This window comes from Salvelinus namaycush, chromosome 12, assembly GCF_016432855.1.
Source record: "Salvelinus namaycush isolate Seneca chromosome 12, SaNama_1.0, whole genome shotgun sequence".
In the NCBI taxonomy this organism is placed as follows: Eukaryota; Metazoa; Chordata; class Actinopteri; order Salmoniformes; family Salmonidae; genus Salvelinus; species Salvelinus namaycush.
Window position 1 is genome coordinate 35,107,771 of NC_052318.1, and position 15,363 is coordinate 35,123,133.

The 15,363-nt window shown below is 41.3% G+C and overlaps 1 protein-coding gene across 1 annotated transcript in view; it reads right to left on the reverse strand.

The window, feature by feature from the left end:
• Positions 1–15,363, reverse strand: part of LOC120057509 (teneurin-1-like) — a 137,558-nt gene that overhangs the window by 110,110 nt on the left and 12,085 nt on the right. Inside the window, exon 2 of the mRNA XM_039006108.1 lies at positions 13,614–13,859. Within this exon, the coding sequence (XP_038862036.1) occupies positions 13,614–13,859 (246 nt within the window). The remainder of the gene's footprint in view (positions 1–13,613; positions 13,860–15,363) is intronic.

The window sequence follows — 15,363 nt, forward strand, 5'->3', positions numbered from 1 at the left end:
ATTTTCATCCCAAAACTTTGTTTAAAAACTCCACACTTAATTTATTTGTCTCACTGTATTTCCTGAGTACTGTATGATGAGAATCAAAACAATGATCATTATGATTTGGTGGGGCTGTCACCTCTGGAAAGATCTATGAATATAAAGTTGGTGCAGCTCATAAAAGTAGATCTTGGTGGTGTCGGATTGAGATGAAAAATATTATACTTTTCATAATTACATTTTGAAAAGCACTGTGCAAGCTAGGGAGTCAGAAAATACCAACCATGTCTATTTAATGAGGGTCAATAGAGCTGCCATTTTCATGTTGTATGGATAACCCAGAAAAAGAGAATAGGCTATTGCTTATTATGGTCATTAAGCTGACTTTCCAATTTGAGTTCCAACTCCTGAATGAAAAACCCTGCTTAGACTTGCAACTGCTCTAAGAGCCATATGAGGTCTGTTAACTTGGTCTGATCATCACTAATTTATGTTCCTTTTGAGTCCTTTTCATATTTCATAGTGTGAGAGGGAGTGAAGCAGGAATATAGATAGTGGCTTTAAGCCAAAAAGAACAGCTCTTGAGAAAAGAACAGAGGGAAGAGAAGGGAGGAAGAGATGGTGAGAGGGGGGTCCAGGAGGGGAGGGTCAGTATGAGATTTACTGGGGAAGGGTGAGCGTGTTTGGAGCGGTGGATGACTGATGAAAGAGGAGTAATAAGAATAAGTCCATGACTGCCAGGAATTTGGGGAGTGTGGGGGCTGGCAAGAGTCATCATCTAGGAGTAATGATGGCAAAGAAGTGGCAAGAGGGAATTTCTGAGTGAAAAGACACAGGCAGGGCAGGCATTGTTAACAAGCATACCAGTGACAGATTGCAGATGGAGGAGCTTTCAGTGGAGGAGAAAGATATGGACAAGATTGGGAGCTCTAAGATGCAGCTTGATATGTTGGTCTGGATCTCTTCCATTGTGTCTGTCTGCAAGCTGTTTCCTGCTTAAGCCGGGCGTACACCACACCATTTTAGGCCCCGATTTAGCTGTCCCAGACAAGTTTTTGATTTCGAAGACAAAATCCCTATTTTGTTGCTTATTCAACCGGCCGTCACTGATGCTCATTTAACATGAGCGGGTCCGAGAGGCAATCTGAGGGCTCCCAATCCCGTATTTGAGCCGTCCCAGATGTCCCGATATTTTCAAACATGTTTGATTTTATCGGCACAAAATCTGCAATGCTCTTGTAGTGTAAGATGTGCAACAACACGTTTTGAGAACGGTGATCAGCAATAGCCAATGAGAGATCACCAGAGAAGAAGCCAGTGACATGCTGACGTTGTTTCACGTCACCCAGAATATGTAGACTCTCAATGACTACTACTAGTATACGTTTGTACTTGCCTTTAACCAAAGCCAGTGTCAAATCATTAAATCTCTGAAGTTCACAAGCAATGTTATTCAATTCAAAATGTATTGGCTAGATATTTCGACTCTGTATGGCAGTGGTCACCAACCTTTTCTGAGTCAAGATCACTTTTGCAGTCAAAAAGCAAGCCAAAAACCTACCGCTCAGATAAAAAAAAAAAAATGCTTAAAACATTTAACATTAACCTAATAAAAACAGTTCTGTAGGAATAAGGTTTGTGCAGTAGGCCTAATACATTATCACAGCATATTGGCTATGGGCTTGGCCTGCCTATAGTGTTCTTCTCAGACCATATTAGATTTCAAAACACAAGTTTTGATAAGAAAATAGATCAGTTGGTGTATGACTTACGATGCATAAATGGAAATAATTTGCAAATAGTTTGCTTTTTTATTTTACTGGACTGATGGTACCTGCATCTGTCTCAGCAGAGGAAGGGAGAGAGCAGCAGAGGGTCCGCCTCTTCAAATCAAATCAAATCAAAGTTTATTTTGTCACGTGAGCCGAATACAACAGGTGTAGATCTTACAGTGAAATGTTTACTTACAGGCTCTAACCAATAGTGCAAAAAAGGTCTTAGGTGAACAATAGGTAAGAAAAGAAATAAAACAACAGTAAAAAGACAGGCTATATTTATACAGTAGCGAGGCTATAAAAGTAGAGAGGCTACATACAGACACCGGTTAATCAGGCTGATTGAGGTAGTATGTACATGTAGATATGGTTAAAGTGACTATGCATATATGATGAACAGAGAGTAGCAGTAGCGTAAAAGAGGAGTTGGCGGGTGGTGGGGGGTGGGCACACAATGCAAATAGTCCGGGTAGCCATTTGATTACCTGTTCAGGAGTCTTATGGCTTGGGGGTAAAAACTGTTGAGAAGACTTTTTGTCCTAGACTTGGCACTCCGGTACCGCTTGCCATGCGGTAGTAGAGAGAACAGTCTATGACTGGGGTGGCTGGGGTCTTTGACAATTTTTAGGGCCATCCTCTGACACCGCCTGGTGTAGAGGTCCTGGATGGCAGGCAGCTTTGCCCCAGTGATGTACTGGGACGTACGCACTACCCTCTGTAGTGCCTTGCGGTTAGAGGCCGAGCAATTGCCGTACCAGGCAGTGATGCAACCAGTCAGGATGCTCTCGATGTTGCAGCTGTAGAACCTTTTGAGGATCTCAGGACCCATGCCAAATCTTTTTAGTTTCCTGAGGGGGAATAGGCTTTGTCGTGCACTCTTCACGACTGTCTTGGTGTGTTTGGACCATTCTAGTTTGTTGTTGATGTGGACACCGAGGAACTTGAAGCTCTCAACCTGCTCCACTACAGCCCCGTCGATGAGAATGGGGGCGTGCTCGGTCCTCCTTTTCCTGTAGTCCACAATTATCTCCTTAATCTTGGCTACGTTGAGGGATAGGTTGTTATTCTGGCACCACACGGCCAGGTCTCTGACCTCCTCCCTATAGGCTGTCTCGTCGTTGTCTGTGATCAGGCCTACCACTGTTGTGTCGTCTGTAAACTTAATGATGGTGTTGGAGTCGTGCTTGGCCATGCAGTCATGGGTGAACAGGGAGTACAGGAGGGGACTGAGCACGCACCCCTGTGGAGCTCCAGTGTTGAGGATCAGCGTGGCAGATGTGTTGCTACCTACCATCACTACCTGGGGGCGGCCTGTCAGGAAGTCCAGGATCCAGTTGCAGAGGGAGGTGTTTAGTCCCAGGATCCTTAGCTTAGTGATGAGCTTTGAGGGTACTATGGTGTTGAACGCTGAGCTGTAGTCAATGAATAGCATTCTCACATAAGTGTTCCTTTGTCCAAGTGGGAAAGGGCAGTGTGGAGTGCAATAGAGATGGCATCATCTGTGGATCTGTTTGGGCGGTATGCAAATTGGAGTGGGTCTAGGGTTTCTGGGATAATGGTGTTGATGTGAGCCATTACCAACTTTTCAAAGCACTTCATGGCTACGGACGTGAGTGCTATGGGTCTGTAGTCATTTAGGCAGGTTGCCTTTGTGTTCTTGGGCACAGGGACTATGGTGGTCTGCTTGAAACATGTTGGTATTAGAGACTCAATCAGGGACATGTTGAAAATGTCAGTGAAGACACCTGCCAGTTGGTCAGCACATGCCCGGAGCACACGTCCTGGTAATCCGTCTGGCCCCGCAGCTTTGTGTATGTTGACCTGTTTAAAGGTCTTACTCACGTCGGCTACGTAGAGCGTGATCATACAGTCGTCCGGAACAGCTGATGCTCTCATGCATGCCTCAGTGTTGCTTGCCTCGAAGCGAGCATAGAAGTGATTTAGCTCGTCTGGTGGGCTCGTGTCACTGGGCAGCTCGCAGCTGTGCTTCCCTTTGTAGTCTGTAATAGTTTGCAAGCACTGCCACATAAGACGAGCGTCGGTGTCCACATTCCTCCGGTGAGACTGACCAGAGAGAGGGGACACAGACTTCCACCTGATGGCGAAACTCAAGTCGCACCACATCCACATCTGCCTCATGGACAAATTCATGTTGTTCCTATGACCAGAGAAAGTGAAATAATCCCCATTATTAAAATAGACATGACGAGCTGCTAATGAGGTAGCCTAGTGTTTAGAGTGTTGGACTAGGCAGGTACTCTAGTGGTTAGAGCGGACTAGTAACCAAAAGGTTGCAAGATCAAATCCCCGAGTTGACAAGGTAAAGATCTTTCGTTCTGCCCCTGAACAAGGCAGTTGGCCCACTGTTCCTAGCCCATCATTGAAAATAAGAATTTGTTCTTAACTGACTTGCCTAGTTAAATAAAGGTAAAATAAATGATAAAAATTCAGGGCTATCGATTCACTTTGCTACTCATTCAGTGCAGTGGAAGTAGGGAAAAGCGCATTTTTTGTTTTATAAAGTGGTGAATAAAAACAGTGTTGACAGTGCTGAATAAAAACTTCAACATGAACTCACTCATAAAAACAGCAGCTCTTTGCTGTATTCTTTGACAGTCTCTCTTTGGTCATGGTTTTAAAAGTTATGAATCTCACCTAGGCTAGTGTTAAACTTTGCTATGGGGTTGTGGAAGCTGTAGGCACAGTGAGTTGAGCTATCCAATTGGCCAGCCACAGCTCTCGTTGTCCCCCGAGTAGGCCAAGTTTGTCCTTTCAGACATATGAAATGGTTCAAAATAGCAACACTTTGCCTACCTGGCAAGACTTTATCATTGGCTTTCCCACAGAAATGTTTGGTGATCGACTAGGAATGCCTTGAAGATCGCCCAGTTGGTGACCCCTGCTGTATGGCAAGCGTGAATGTCTGACTGAAAACGTTTATGAGGCTACTTGGAGCCACATCTCGTTCTAGCTGTTTAACAATCTCATTACATCATTGCTTTCGCAAGACAGCGTGGTATTGAGAATCCTCACGACCAAGTAAAGAATCTTCGGTATGACCCTGTGCCACATGGTTTAATGTGGCACCACTATCTTGGCAAGACAAAAAACTACAGGAAAGACAGTCGTTTCATGTGAGAGGCTCAGTCATGTTAGGATTTTCATAGTGTTGGAGAGAAGGACATTTGGAGGGGTAGAAAGGGCACAGTTGTGATGGGTGACTCTTCAGAAGAGGAAGACGATTTCAGAGTGAAATGCTAAAAAAAGAGCAGTTTCAGCAGGAAGAGGGCCATATAAGTGAGCAGGAAAAGCCGACTGTCATTTCTCAGCTTGGCATTGAGTGGGAAGACTGCCTTTTAGTTCAAACTTGCAATACAAGACCATATTCCAGTATATTCTTAAAATCATAGCAGCTCCTACACATGGCTTTAGCATGTTCTTCAGACAACCAACCATTGCATAAATGGGAGAAAAAACATTATTTCCTCAAGGCTCACAAGGCTCAATACCAAGTCATTTGCTCAAATGAATAACATTGACCAACCCAGGGTGGTGTAATGAAAACCCGGGAATATGTACACTATATCAATGTCTGCGATTTCAGCTAATTGGTTGGCCTTAGCCAATCAGATGTACTAATGAGTGTCTAATTGATACTCAGTTGGAGATAAATCCAGCCTGCACAGTGTGTCTCTAGGAGGATCAACGTAGAACACTGTAGTAAAGGACTTCATCCTCTCTCCCCAGCCTGGTGGCCTGTACTGGCAGGAGGATGACCTCCTCATGTCTGTTCAGCAGGACACTGATAGTGCCACAGTCAGCAAACATGTCAATTTTCAGCAAACAAACACACTAGCTACTGTTAGAGCTGGGCCTTTGCGGTTGGGAAACTGCACTAGCTAGCACATTTTGTCCATTTTTTCATTTGAACCATTTCCTCCAATTTTAAGGCAGATGTTGTAATGATGGCACTTATCTTAAATAGACCCTCATTTCCTGTTCTCTGGCTTATTTGGATTAGGGTTTAGATATTGAAAATGAAATATTAATACTGGAATGTATTAAGAATTCATTAAATAGGAGTAGGCAAATGATGTTTTACAATAATAAAACAGCAAAAGGGCACTATAAATTTTACACATGTTCATCCATTCATCATCTATTTTTATCTATCCATCTGTCTTTTCTCCCCAATGAAGGATATTCAGGATAAATTGGATCTACAGATCAATTGCACTCAACAGTGTATCAGTCATAGTCAGGACAGACCGGCTGCTCTAGGTCACAGAGAAAGCGTCAGGCGGCAGACGTAGAAACCTCAGCTTTGACATGCAGGCTGTTCCAGCAGTCAGACAGCAGAGGCAGATGCGTATGAGGGATCTCGCTTTGTTGTTACCTTTAGCATTCATCAGGCTCACCATCACTGGAGCTGCCTGCTCTGATGTCTCTAATCTGGGGCGAACAAAGTCAGGTCTGATTCAACAAGAATGACATGGTAATTCTGCAGAATAATAAACAATTTGTTTCATTTCTGCACGGGGGGTTGAAGGCAGAAGGGTTTCGGATGCCAAAGAGAAAACAATGAGAGGGAATCAGTCAAAGAAACCGTTCCGCTGAAAAAAATATTAAAATTGCAATAATACAATTCAAATCACAACCGGAAATATCCTAAATCCAAGATGATAAGGTCCACAATGCATAAGAAGGATGTCACTTTGATGCAGGCAGACAGACAGACAGTGTTGACTTGAGCATAGCCCAATCAGATATACTGTTTACTCTAAATACAGACATACGCCCCAAAACATCAAAGCCCACATCTGTCAGAGAGCTAGACAACGTAGTCTCTTTAAATAATGACCCCTGTCATCAGACTACATATTCAGCCAGCCCTGCCGTGACAGTGGGTATCTTCACTGATCATTAAAACCATCATTATTACAGACAAAAAACATTAAGGAAAAGTAAAAGAACACAAGCTAATATCTAATGATCAACAACAAGCTAGCAACCTAAGAGGAATATGTGTAACGCTCTTAATTCCTCTCATATTTAATAGTTTGGATTAATCCTTCCCTTTGATGTTTTCCTGGTGAAATTATTCAAGCTCGTCTGCTTTATTTAGACTGATATGGCTCGTACGTTTCAATAAAGGAGTCTCAGTCCATCGTTAGTAGGGTATTTGATATGTCCGTCCTCCGAGGGTTTGTGTGTCTCACAGCCCCCAATCATCTCGTCTCAGAGTAGGCAGAAGGAGAGGAGGATGGCTCTGATGTCGACACTTTAAATTAAACTGATGAAATTAATTCAAAGATGTGAATCCATCACACAATATCAGTCCTGGCATATGGGGTGCCTTAAAATATTAATAATTAATAGAATCATGTTATTGAACCACTGCAGAGCTCAGGTTATAATTTTCTCATTTTCACTCCTGCCAATTTCCCGGCATGAAATGGAAGGGGGAGAAAACAAATTGAACAAATAATACCTTTTTGCTATGAATTTTAGATTAAGGCTTGTCACCTATTATACTTATATTAAATTACATGATGGAAAGTTTGGGAGATAACTTTTTTATCACCACAGCTTGAATACACATTTTATAGAGCATAATTCATATAAATGAGATATCTTTGACAGTGCAGTGGGATGAAACCCAGACGTGTGTGGATTCTTTATTATGCTTTAGAAGAAAGACGTATGGCCATATTTGTATGCTTCTGTCATTGGCTCCCGGAAATCCGATCCAAGTGTAAATAATAATATTATATAAGGCAGTTAAAGTCACATTTGAAACATGCAAAGAGTCCCTGTATTTACTTTGTTTTGCACAGGGAAAACATAGTAACCAGCCCATGACTACTTATGTCTGTTTCTGGAGCCCTTCAGACACACAGACAAATGTGGTCCTGATCGCTGCCTTATATTTCTATTGAATTGCCTAGGGACATGTTGTAGTACCAGATCAGCTAAAGACCCTCTGAGGTGACGAATGAAATGGTCGATAATTCACCAGAGGCTGGACTTCAGGAGCTAAAAGCCAAAGACATCCAGGGGACCGCAGTACACGGCCTAATCTCACACCAAATCCCCCAAGACCACTCCTGGAACGGATCCACACCTGTTTGTTATGTGGCATTGCACTAGGAGAGGAAACAAACTTTATTGGTCGTGTGCAGTGTAGTACTTACTCTGTACACATTGGCATGAACAACGTGTACATGAATTAAACAAATAGATTTTGCATCAATGTGTATCAAAACAGGGGAGCAAGAGATTGTGTAACCCTGTGTTATTTGTGTACATCATAGTGGAGTTGATAATACCACTAAAGCACTATAGTAAAATTGTGCGCTGCCCCATTATGGAGCGGTCTCCCTCCCTCCATTCGTACGTACGTTAGTCACACATGACATCTCAGACACCACAGACCCGATTTTGACGAAACTTGGGTGAATGATGCGTCTTGCCATGTAGATCCAAAATGTAAAAAATTACACAAATTGGCCAGAGGGGCACTAAAGTAATCAACTGAAAACTTCAAACAAGCATTACTCCTGTCCCAATCGAGCTACAGCCATTACATTTTGTACATACAGTACCAGTCAAAAGTTTGGACACACCTACTCACTTTAATTGTACAATTTTCTACACTGTAGAATAATAGTGAAGAAAACAAATCTAAATATATTTGAGATTCTTCAAAGTAGCCACCCTTTGCCTTGATGACAGCTTTGCCCACTCTTGGCATTCTCTCAACCAGCTTCATGAGGTAGTCACCTGGAATGCATTTCAGTTAACAGGTGTGCTTTGTTAAAAGCTCATTTGTGGAATGTCTTTCCTTCTTAATGCGTTTCAGCCAATCAGTTGTGTTGTGACAAGGTTGGGTCGTATACAGAATATAGACCTATTTGGTAAAAGACCAAGTCCATATTATGGCAAAAAACACCTCAAATAAGTAAAGAGAAACGACACTCCATCATTACTTTAAGACATGAAGGTCAGTCAATGCGGAAAATTTCAAATGCAGTCGCAAAAACCATCAAGCGCTATGAGGAGGACCGCCACAGGAAAGGAAGACGCAGAGTTACCTCTGCTTCAGAGGATAAGTTCATTAGAGTTAACTGCACCTCAGATTACAGCCCAAATAAATGCTTCACAGAGTTCAAGTAACAGACACATCTCAACATCAACTGTTCAGGGGAGACTGCGTGAATCAGGCCTTCATGGTCGAATTACTGCAAAGAAACCACTACTAAAGGACACCAATAATAAGAAGAGACTTGCTTGGGCCAAGAAACACGACCAATGGACATTAGACCAGTGGAAATCTCTTTTGGTCTGATGAGTCCAAATTTGAGACTTCTGGTTCCAACCGCCGTGTCTTTGTGAGACGTAGAGTAGGTGAACGGATGATGGTGTGATGGTGCTTTGCTGGTGACACTGTCAGTGATTTATTTAGAATTCAAGGCATACTTAACCAGCATGGCTAACATAGCATTCTGCAGCGATACGCCATCCCATCTGGTTTGCGCTTAGTGGGACTATCATTTGCTTTTCAACAGGACAATGACCCAAAACACACCTCCAGGCTGTTTAAGGGATATTTGATGAAGGAGAGTGATGGAGTGCTGCATCAGATGACCTGGTCTCCACAATCACCCGACCTCAACCCAAATGAGATGGTTTAGGATGAGTTGGACCGCAGAGTGATGGAAAAGCAGCCAACAAGTGCTCAGCATATGTGGGCTTCTTCAAGACTGTTGGAAAAGCATTCTTCGTGAAGCTGGTCGAGAGAATGCCAAGAGTGTGCAAAGCTCTCATCAAGGCAAAGGGTGGCTACTTTGAAGAATCTCAAATATAAAATATATTTTGATTTGTTTAACACTTTTTTGGTTACTACATGATTCCATGTGTGTTATTTCATAGTTTTGATGTCTTCACTATTATTCTACAATGCAGAAAATAGTCAAAATAAAGACAAACCCTTGAATGAGTAGGTGTGTCCAAACTTTTGACTGGTACTATATATGCAGCCGCTCATGAGCAACGTGTTTCCCGTAAGGACTTATAAGCTCTGCACATCAAATTTTCAGCAAATTAGACTTTTTGTCTGCCAACAAAGTTTGAACAAGAATAGCTAATTTTCAATGAATTAAATATGCATTCTCAAACTTTTGTATAATATCAGCCAGTAGTTTTGAAAGTGGTGCTCATGAGCCAAAGTTGGTCCCTGTTTTTTGTGTACTACTTCATCCAATTTTGTACTATGTGATCCATTTCAGGTGATATGTTTTGCAACTTGTATTTTGCAATTTGTATGTTATCATATACATTTTTAAATTCATGTGATATGTAACGAAGACCTACAAACCTGACTCAGTTACACTAGCTCTGTCAGGTAGGAATGGGCCAAAATTCACCCAACTTATTGTGGGAAGCTTGTGGAAGGCTACCCGAAACGTTTGACCCAAGTTAAACAATTTAAAGGCAATGCTACCAAATACTAATTGAGTGTATGTAAACTTCTGACCCACTGGGAATGTGATGGATGAAATAAAAGCTGAAATAAATCATTCTCTCTACTATTATTCTGACATTTCACATTCTTAAAATAAAGTGGTGATCCTAACTGACCTAAGACAGGGAATTTTTACTTGGATTAAATGTCAGGAATTGTGAAAAACTGAGTTGAAATGTATTTGGCTAAGGTGTATGTAAACTTCCGACTTCAACTGTACATGTGCATCATCCCTTAACGGGTGATGGTTTTACCATATTTATACTGTCTGTTACCCTCCAGCTATTTAACCAATCACATCGAAACATTCAGTGAATATGAATAAACATAAGTATTTATAATGCATGAACTGTATTGATAAAAGAGGAATAAATGAATAGATAAGTACAAAAATATACATATAATGCCACAGTATAAAACTTGAACTTTTGAAACATGGGGTAAAATTGTTGTTGGCAAATCATTCCTTTTCAATCCATGAATGACTGAGTGAGTTTTGCTACTGGGAACTGAATCCAGGAGATGCATTAATGTGTAATCTGTCACAAAGTCTCACTTTCCAAACAAGGAGATATTGATCGGATGGAAACCTTTTCTTTCACTAATTCTGTTTGCACAGAGTTTTGGCTTCAGCTCTGAATTTTCCAGAAACTTAAAAAATACTAAACACTATGGTAGTTCATGGGACAGGGAGAGCATATAGATTGGTGTGACTGCTATGACTGACACCTGTGGAAATCTGGGTTCATGCAAGGTAATATAATAGGTAATAATAGGTAATATGACTCAAGATGGACTTTTTGTACAGCTATTTTAGTTGCTTCACATTCTCAATATTTCATAGGGTCTGCCTGTCATGTAGTTAGCCACCATCAGAGAGACATACTGTTCATAACATGAAAGTGTCAATGTACTACTACTTCTCCATTACTAAGGTATGTTCTGATTTCTAACACTGCTGGCCAAGTTCTCCAGGGTATAACCTCAACATAAGGAGAGGACAACCTCACACAGGCATGTGACAGCCACAATGTGGCCTCATCCATCAATGGCTGACGTTAGATATTGTTTTGTTTTTTTCTGAAGGGGAACAGAAGCCTAGAACGAAGGGGATGTTTTATGGCAATCAACCAAAGGTGCTGCATGATATATGACCGGAATATGCAAATACATTGTGTAGCCTGACCATAGCAGAATTTCAAATCTCACTTCCAAACCCTGAAGGAACTGGGCAAAGCACTACTATCAAATAAACACTAGGGGCACATTTCATGTAACAATAATCTAATTTACAGACCTTTATGTGAGGCCATATGAACATGCAGTTATAGAATGACACGTTTACGACCTGTACTGTATAGTGGAGATGTTCCATAATTATTTAGGACTTTCTACACAATGAAAATGCCTCCCTATATTAATTCACTCCATCCCAAATCAAAGAAAAACAAGAGGCCTTGTCATTCAGTTGCAATGACATTCCTCCTTAGCCTTCATGCTTGTCTATGGTGCATACTGTAGCATCAATTTCTACACTCATCCACAGTGGTTTTACATCCATGGTAATCCTTTAGAGAACAATAGTAGTTTTTACATAAACTGTGAAATACCAGGAGAGAACAGAGTACTGTGACAGCAAGTAGTCAAAATATAACAAGAGCAATTGGTTTCTTCCAAGGGAGTATTGCGGTCAGTTCAGTTCAGAGTAAACTGATAAATACTGCATTAAGAAATAGTGATAATGTTTTTTTCTACATGGGGGAGGAATAGCATAAGATACTTTAATAGTGAGGAGCCAAGATATTTACTGAGGGAGGTAAACTGCTTCTGAACTTCCCTCTGTGCTGACGCTCATTAAAATTGCAGATCACATCCCTCATCAGCGCCATGCCAGTGCAAAACACCAGCCTGCTCTTCCTTTCCATTGGACTGTCAGTCTTAACAGATCAGCAGGAGACAGGGACGGTAAGAGAGAGACAAGGCCTACCATTTTCCCGCTACAAACACAGCCATCTCACAGCAATTGTATTCCCCAGAGAGATAATCCTTCTGACAGAGAATAAATAAATGCTGAGGGACATTCTTCCACAGATAAAGATAATAAGGCAACAACAATGACAACATTGTCTCCAAACGACCTCTGAGATTAATGTGGTCATGCCTCCCAACAGATATATAATATTCACAAATGCACATTTCTAGCAGGATAAATAGTTAATATGAAGGCTGAGTAGTAAATATGAATGGCAGTAGCATTGCATCACAGGGGACAGTCCCCTCCAGTCCACAGCTCGCACCCTCAAAAACATAAAAATCTGCACCAGCTTTTTAATAATGTTCTCTGGTGATGCTCTATTTCTTCAAATGTTCCCACAAAATGACATACTGCACGAATCTCATACAAGAGCAATTTTAGACAAACCTTCAACATAACAAGATGATAGAAATCATATCATTAAATTGATGTGTGCTCTCATCCAAATAGGTAGATTTAGTTTTCACAGATATTGAAGCCCTGAAATGGGTAACTAACGCTGCTGTCTCATTTGGTATTCTGAATAGACCTCAACAAGAAAAACGAGGCTGCTACAGACTCACCCCTTTCTCTCTCATTAGACTTGACCCTGGAAAAGGTGCCTCACACAAACAACAAGATAATTTCACACTAACTGTATGCCTCTCACTGAAGAGTGTGCATACTGAATTAAGAGCGTGACATCCCTGATACAAATATCACTTCTCTTGACGATCAATAGACTGAGCCTGCTCTTTGCTTGCTTTTATTACCCGCTGAATGAATCCCTGGGTCTCCTAGATAAATACATACCCCCAAAATCATTCTATTCCTCTTGTTGCCAAGGAGCATGCAATGATCAGGAGCAATAATGTCTTCTCAGAATAACAACCTTTTCTGTGATGATGTGAATAAAGCACAGACTGCAGTACACACTGTCGTACTGTAGTAGTGTAGATCCCAATGCCTTAAGGACCTTGCAAAAGGTTACACCTAACACCTGCAGTAGTGGTCCCTATGGAGTTCTTGGGTTGACATCATGGACAGATTTGGTGGACAACATACATTTGGCTGAAAGTGTTTAGCTTTACTTCAGCTGGACACATTTTCATTATTTTCATGACAAAGTGATGGAAATGAGTCAGATTTATAGGTACCTATTGAGCAAAGCTCAATACTATGTACAGTACAGCACAGAACTGGTCATAAACTAAAAACAAGCTACTTGTCTAGGACATTTTGATTAAATGGTAAGAACACACAGACAGTGGCATAAGTGACCCCTTGTTGTTAAATTCCCCAGACCGGGTGGTCTTACCGTTCTCTCCATCTGACTTCCTCTCCTGCTCAGTATCGGTGAGCGACAGGACAGAGTTGGCTCTGCTGGACAGACAGGAGCTGTGCTCTGATTTGATCTCCTGCATCCACAGTCTGAGGGCGTGGTCGGGCGAGGGCCCACCCTCCGTCTCTGTTTCCACATCAGAGCCTATGCCCAGCGGGTAGCCGTGCTGGGGGGCAGAGCGCAGTTCCGCCTGGTAACTGGGCCGTGCTAGCTGTTCCAGGTCTAGGAGAGATGAAGGAAATAAAAAAAATCAAGTCACATACTGTAATAGCAATATTTACTTATTTATTTTCATATCTCTGTGAGTGTTTTATGGTGTTACATAATATCATGTATCAAAACAAACTATTATACACTACAGTATTATACACTACACTAAACTCATAACATTTTAAATAAGCAGGCACAGCAAGAGCCAAGAGAAAACTACTTTGTAAGCTACAATACCTTGTATAACTGGTGGAATGATACAAATAGTAGAATAGATAATACTTTAGAATGTAATACTTTTTGTCTTTATTTCAACCATTTGGCTATTCATTAAAATTCAAAAGACCTCTAAATGGCTCAACTTTAAACATCAATCTTTGAACAACCATCTAAAGAACATTCCAACTAAATAAGAAACAAAGACTGTTTCAATTCTAATAAAAACATGAGATAATTCATAGTGACATATGGTTTCAGGGAGGAGATGCTGTGAAGTAAAGTGAGTTTTTCTCGTGCTAAGATCTCCCAAATAAGGCAGCGGAAATATATATTTTTGGTGCTCACTTACATATCCCATGGGGAAGTGCTTACAACACAAAAATCGTTTCTAAGAGTCCGATTTCTTTTCAAAGAATACACTCTATAGGTATTACAGTATCCCCCATGTTGTCATACTCTATCAATTCAAAGGCAGCTGGTAGCATTGAAAGAAAATCTGCAAAGGCTGTTCTGGAGTGCAACATGTCATATTGTTGTCAGTGCACATCAGTGCATCATTTTTGAAACAATGTAAGGTCCACATTTTCCTGAGAAATGTAACGATTACATAAAGATCTTGGGGAACAGAGCTATTTTAGAATAGAGATCTTTTACTACTGCACGTTGCTACCTACAGTACCAGTCAAAAGTTTGGACAAGGGTTTTTCTGTATTTTTACTATTCTCTACATTGCAGAATAATAGTGAATCTATCAAAACTATGAAATAACACATATGGAATCATGTAGTAACCATAAAAATACATTTTAAATGTGAGATTCTTCAAAGTAGCCACCCTTTGCCTTGATGACAGCTTTGTACACTCTTGGAATTCTCTCACCAAGCTTCACCTGGAATGCTTTTCCAACAGTCTTGAAGGAGTTCCCACATATGCTGAGCACTTGTTGGCTGCTTTTCCTTCACTCTGAGGTCCAACTCATCCCAAACCATCTCAATTGGGTTGAGGTTGGGTGATTGTGGAGGCCAGGTCATCTGATGCAGCACTCCATCACTCTCGTTCTTGATGAAAAAGCCCTTACACAGCCTGGAGGTGTGTTGGGTCATTGTCCTGTTGAAAAACAAATGCTAGTCCCACTAAGCGCAAGCCAGATGGGATGGCGTATTGCTACAGAATGCTGTGGTAGCCATGGTGGTTAAGTGTGCCTTGAATTCTAAATAAATCACTGACAGTGTCACCAGCAAAGCACTCCCACACCATCACACCTCCTCCTCCATGATTCACGGTTGGATGTACACAT